The sequence below is a fragment of the Crassostrea angulata genome, chromosome 6 (genome assembly GCF_025612915.1).
Source record: "Crassostrea angulata isolate pt1a10 chromosome 6, ASM2561291v2, whole genome shotgun sequence".
Classification (NCBI taxonomy): Eukaryota; Metazoa; Mollusca; class Bivalvia; order Ostreida; family Ostreidae; genus Magallana; species Magallana angulata.
This window is the reverse complement of record NC_069116.1, coordinates 27,140,448-27,146,733: the sequence shown is the minus strand read 5'-3', so window position 1 is coordinate 27,146,733 and position 6,286 is coordinate 27,140,448. Positions and strand designations below refer to the sequence as shown.

At 36.0% G+C, this 6,286-nt stretch overlaps 2 protein-coding genes across 2 annotated transcripts; one reads left to right on the top strand and one right to left on the bottom strand.

Moving 5' to 3' along the window:
• On the top strand, window positions 1–3,422 carry LOC128190194 (glutathione S-transferase omega-1-like). The gene is made up of 5 exons (XM_052862135.1): window positions 1–308; window positions 574–679; window positions 1,686–1,908; window positions 2,046–2,172; window positions 2,495–3,422. Exons 1-5 carry the CDS (start codon window positions 284–286, stop codon window positions 2,731–2,733), a joined length of 720 nt encoding a protein of 239 aa, XP_052718095.1. The 5' UTR covers window positions 1–283; the 3' UTR covers window positions 2,734–3,422.
• On the bottom strand, window positions 3,423–4,543 carry LOC128190193 (uncharacterized). Its single transcript, XM_052862134.1, has 2 exons — window positions 4,103–4,543; window positions 3,423–3,917 (listed from the first exon to the last, which is right to left on the bottom strand). Exons 1-2 carry the CDS (start codon window positions 4,512–4,514, stop codon window positions 3,454–3,456), a joined length of 876 nt encoding a protein of 291 aa, XP_052718094.1. The 5' UTR covers window positions 4,515–4,543; the 3' UTR covers window positions 3,423–3,453.
• Window positions 4,544–6,286: the final 1,743 nt, after the last annotated feature.

Below are 6,286 nucleotides of genomic sequence, written 5' to 3'. Positions count from 1 at the left end.
GTCGGTCTGTGCTCTCTGTTTAGCTTAAGTTGTCCTTTTTTGAAAATGACTTATATAATTGCTGATCTGGATAAAAGTTTGGGATTTCGGAGCAGCTTCCACAGACAGTGATCCATACACGGCGAATTCAAAGATAAAGGCCCCCGGTCTTTATTTTTTACATGTCCGAATATTTGTATGACCCGCCCCTATCGCCGTAATCTCTATATGCGCGCGTCTGTGGTGAAGATTTAGAACCAGACGACGATCGACGTATTATAGAGAAGAGAGCTGAAGTAAAACAATGTCTACAGAAGCTTTATCTTCCGGTAAGTTTTCATTTCTATGCATTATATATGTGAGATGTTGATATTAAACGCTGTAATATTAAACGACGATACATGTAACAAGTTTTAAACGCTATTTAAACATAATGTAAACAAATACAATGTATGGAGTGACATCTTCACAACGTCAAGGTTTTGTGATCACGGAACTCCACACTCCGCCTTTGTGTGGAGTTCCGTAATCACAAAACCTTGACGTTGTGAAGATGACTTTATACCCATAGTGCTTTTCATCACCAATTCATAGGCTCGACTTTCCCTCCCCTAAAAGCGGGTACCCTCCGAATCTATAGCAACCGAATCTGTCCCTATGCCGAGAGAGCTCGACTTGTTTTAGCACACAAAGACATTCCGTAAGTTTTTACTTTTATTTTCAGATATTTAAAGATAAACATGCACAAACTATAAGCATGTTTATTCAAGCAATTACATGTATATATGAGGTGAGATTTTCTATTGCATGGAAACTGAGAAAAATTGTAAAACTGTATTTCAGAAAAAATTAGGTATTTTCATATCTTTTTAAGAGGCTCTTATAAAAAAATGTTTTTCTCTTTGTCTTTAATATAGATATCATTACAGAGCGATATGTTATAATGCATGTAGTCTGAGCTTTACCCGCGACACACATGCACTTGATGTTAAAAATTTCTGTTTTACATGTACATAATTTCCCGTTCTTCAGTACGGGAAATGATAAATATTGTTTTACCGTCAATGTGCGGTGACAGTTACCATCACAGTACTGTAACTCTTAAATGTATATACATGTATAGTATACATGTATATTAATCAATGCAATAGCTGTTTACTTATGGAAGGAGTTATGTTTGGATCACCGTTTTTCTCGTGATCCAGTAGAAACCAGATAATTGTTTTTGGGGTATTTTGGTGGTGGTGGTGGGGGGAGGGGGTTGACATTATATACATAGCTATAATTTTCACAGTTAAGTTTTGACGCGTACATATTATATTTTTCACACTAGCATGTGGTGTACAGACCAATTGTATTTTAAAATGATATTGTTGTTCCAAAAATGAAAAAAAAACAAAAACAAAAAAAACAAATAGATTTTGGTATGCATACAACAGTTCTTATCTATGTTCTAAATGTTGAACTTGGGGGGGGGGGGGCTAAAATCGATATAAAAAATATGTTCGTGGAATTTCCTTGTCCGTCCTATTTTAGGAACTTTATCCGCTTTATTTACATATTTTCTTCCCGATTATTCTAGAAAAAGATCTTATAGATAAAAAAAAAGTGGTGGCAAACAACATCCTTTGCCTTGTTAGATATATTTATTTTATACAGTTTTAAGATGTCCTCATGATCAAATGCTAAATTTTCTAATGCAAAAGGAATGAAGTGGTTAATATTCACCTTTCCAAAAAACCGGAATGGTTTCTGGAGAAAATAAATCCTCTGGGAAAAGTTCCCGCTATTCAGAAGGACGATAAAATTGTCTACGAGTCTGCAGTGTGTTGTGATTATCTGGACCAGGTATATCCGGGCAACAAGCTGACCCCCGATGACCCTTACCAGCAGGCAAGAGATAGAATATTGGTGGAACATTTTGGACAGGTGTGTGTTGGTGTATAATACAAAATTTTCAACTACAGTGTTAAGTTTTATTTTCTTGAAGAATGTAGGCAAATAGGTGATTTGAACCATTCTAACATGGGAAGAGGTCTTTCTCCTTTGAACGTATCTAATTTCAGGTTACCACACAGTACTATAAGATGCTGTTTGGTCCATCAGAAAATTGTGCAGCGGCAGCGGAAACCTTGAAAAAAGGGCTAATGGAATTTGACAAAGAAATACAAAAAAGAGGGGATTTCTTTGGAGGTGAGACAATGAACACATACATACATCCTCATAATTGTTTTTACTAACGTATAATAAATTTAAACATTAATTTTACATGTATACCAGCGTGCTTAATTATATAATCTGTACATTTGGTTAGTCACATCTGTCAAAACTTTATAGATACAACAAATAATTCTGTGACTATTTTATCATGCATAGAGCTGCGACGTTTCCACCACAGTAGTTTGGGGTAGGGGACATAGCATACCCGAGACGATCAATCCCTGGCATAAATTTCAATACTAGTATACATAACTTCGGATATAAAGAGTTTAACTTAGAAATTATCCTTTTGCAGGAAGCGAACCTCGTATGATAGATTTCATGGTATGGCCTTGGTTTGAGCGATTTCATGCGACGGAAAAGTTGGTGAATCAAATATTTATATCTGATGGATCAATGCCGAACCTGACTGTTTACATGGATAGGATGATATCTTTTCCTGCTGTACAGAAATGTCGTCTTAGTACAGAAAACCATCTTGAATTTTACCAGAGTGTGAAAAATGGCGCACCTAACTATAACGTTGGACTGTAGTGATTGCCGAGACTTTCGTTTGGTTAGGCCATGATCAGACAGAACTTTGAATGAGGCAGAATGACAATTAATCCTTCATCAATGAAATCCAATTATAAGTTAAACAAACTTGATTTCTATTTTACGAATATACTACATACATGTATATAGATAACATTTTTGTTCCCCGAGCCTCTGGTTCTCAGGTTTTCTGTTGTGATAAGTATGATCAAAGTAAGACATGGATTTTGCAAAATGTGTACAAGCCGCAGCTAGGTGAGATAACGGATTACAAGATTATCTTCGCAAAAAATATTAGGCAGCTGACGTAAAAAAATAACCATGACATAGCATGCAGGTTCATCCACCCCTCCCCACATTTTCCTTGATGTTTTCCCTGTTTCCATTTCCATCTTTTATAGCTCGTTTTAAACAAATATGGTGAAATGCAGCACAAAATATTAAATAACGATTAATTATGAAAACGTGTTAAAAAAAATTAAAATGAATATACATGCAACTTTCATTTGTCTACACTTGAAGCTCATGGGGATGAAAACTACTATAAACGTTTACCATTATGCCAATAGTGAGGCTTCAAGGGAGCTAGAAAATAAGAAATTAAATCGTTGCTTAAGTTGATTCATGTACGTGATTTTCTTGTAGAAAATCGTAAAAAAATAAATATAAATAAACAATATAGGACTCAATTGTTATGTCTTTTTAAAGCATTTATGGTTTTCAGTACAGTTTCCATCCTGTGAAGGAAGATCTTCCATAAAAGTCACTCCGTATAGCTCCAGACCCCGGGTCCTGGTGGTGTGTTTGAATGTAAACGTCATCACCTTTGTTGACATGCGCAGTGGCTAAACCAGTCGCCTGTCCATCTTCGCCTGTCAGAGACTTCATATAAATACTTCCAAAAATCTGACCGTTTATGATAAGCTCCAAAGCATGGTCTTCGCCCGTGCTACCGTAATGTTTGATCCTCGACGTCCAACTGAAGACGTAATAGCCAGTTTCTGGAGCGATAAAAACCCCCGAGTTTGGGTGGTACCCATTTCCTGCGTTTGTTTTCACGGCGTCAAATTTCAGAATCTGTCCCTGTCCAGGGTGGGCCACGTCAGAGGACAGATAAGCGTAGAAGGCAGTGGCGTTGTGTGAGGGGTGTGGTGGCTGAGTGAGCTGGGGTATCAACAACCGCCCTGTAGAGTGAACGGTGGAATGAGACGAATTGTCAATCGGAACATTGGTCGGCCTTTTCCGTCAATGCAAGTCGAGAAAAAAAAACATTTTCTCGACTTGACAGAAAAGGTCGAGCGATGTTTCGATTGACGAATTGGTTTTTTCATGGTATATAAAACGTCAACCAAACTTGTTCTCTACGTACCTTTACGAACAAGAGAAGACTGAAACGGAAGTTGTTGGGTTTCGACTGACGGTCGACGTCCGGATGATCGGAAGTCTCCCCGATTGCTGGATACGACACCCGACCCATTATTCGTCATTACTATTGTATTCGGGTTATTCTTTGCAACGCTATAATTTATGGAACCTTTGGTGTCCTGAACTTCTTTTTGTAGTTTCTCACGATGACAATGAGATCGTTGACGATTGAGGGTGCGTTGGAGATAGGCGATGCGACTGTTCTGAGTAGCGATCGTTGTGGTCACCTCGCCAATCAGCTTACGAAGTTCCAGTACATCCCGGTGCAGATCTTCTATAGACATTTCACATCGTCCTTTTCCTAAAAAGTTTATCACAAGCCAAACCAACACAACAAATAATTTGTGAAGAATCATAATGTCGTTTTCGTTATCTAAATGGTACCTTGGTGACCTTACATAGAAGAGAAAGAAATCACGTGTAGTGTACAATATCTAATAGTTCATTTATATAGTCAACCAAATCCATCATCAACACAGAAATATTAAGGGTCATTTTTTATAGATACTCTTTAATCCTAAATAAAAAGACAAAGGGAAAATATACCTCTTTCTTTATGGTACGGTTTATGTTTGATTCCCATAAATTTTTAGTTTTATCTAATATTCGAATGCCCTTAAAATCCACAAATATTATTTCCTTTTCACCAAAATCTAACTACTAGTGTGTACATGTCCAAGGAACTCAGTTTACCCCATTACACTGATGTATAAATTAAAAGATACAAAAAAATATCTATAATAAACAACCCTTGTTTTCTTAGTAGTCAGCCCCTTTAAACTTTCATTCTTTTGTAATTGCACTTAACAAGAACAAGAAACACCAAAAACAAAAAAACAACATTGTGTCTTGCATTATACAGAACGTCACTCACACAGAATCTGCAATATTTAATAACACCAATATTCTGCAATATTCAACATCAACCATATCTGAAAACTTCTGAAGTTTTCATTTGACAAGCAGCTTGTCATATATGCTCAAGAGCACATTACCATTATACCGGTATACTTGCAAAGTTTGAACGCCAGAATGAATACATATCGAACACGACTTACCGACAAAACCTTAAGCCCCGCCCCTTACTCTTATTGGCGTTTCCACAAAAGAAAATTATTTCATTCTAATTCACCGAATTCAACCGAAATTAGATAGAATGTTCTATCGTTAAATGACAGATGTCCTACGAACTTGGTTTTACGATTGTGAGCTGAGCGTAGCTGGTCACGGTAAGATTATTCTTTCTAAAGCGAAATGTAGTATTCACAGCTATGTCACTTGATCTATATTCCGGTAAATTTTCGAAGTGTATATTATATACAATTTTCTTTCATTTACACAAATACATTTTGTGTTGGTTGTTCTTCTTATTTTTTTTTTATGAAAATGAGTTTCTAAAGGGTAATTCAAACTATAACTGTATACTTACATCCACGAAGTATTTTTTCCCGTATTTCATCGTAAGAATATACGCATTCTCAACTACTGTTAGATGCATTGTTAAGCTTTTTATATGACACTTTAAATCTAGTAGCTGTAATTTTTTTTTTACATAGTTTTAATTGTGTCTGTTTGTAATCCTGCTGTTGACTTTTGTGTGGGTGATTTCTTGATCATCGAAACTAAAGCACGAACTCCATCGACTTGCATTCACTGGCCTTAGACTTGCAAATATGTTCTCCAATATTTAGACAAACCGATTATGATTCATAGATGTACACAGAAACTGAAAGGGGTGAAATCTATATGATCCAGTTCTAACCAGTTTATTGATCGGTCGAAACCTTCAGCATCCTATAAAATCAAAATAATCGCAAACTGCACGAAATAATCATGTCAGACTCTAACTTCAAAATAGGAATAATTGGTCATTTCTTCTATTTAACATACTGATTTACATTTACAAATATGTAAATATAAATAATCAATAAAATGCTATTTTGGATGATTCATGTCAATTTCATGGTGGTAGCGATCATTGCAGAATTTTTTTACTGCAATACTTTATAGCTACCCTCATACCACAATGAAGCACCAGCAGTGCATTTTATTGTTTAAACCGAGTTATTTTTGTAGAAGCAAATTAAGAAGTTAATCCCTGAACAGTAATTGTATTTTGAATTGAAAA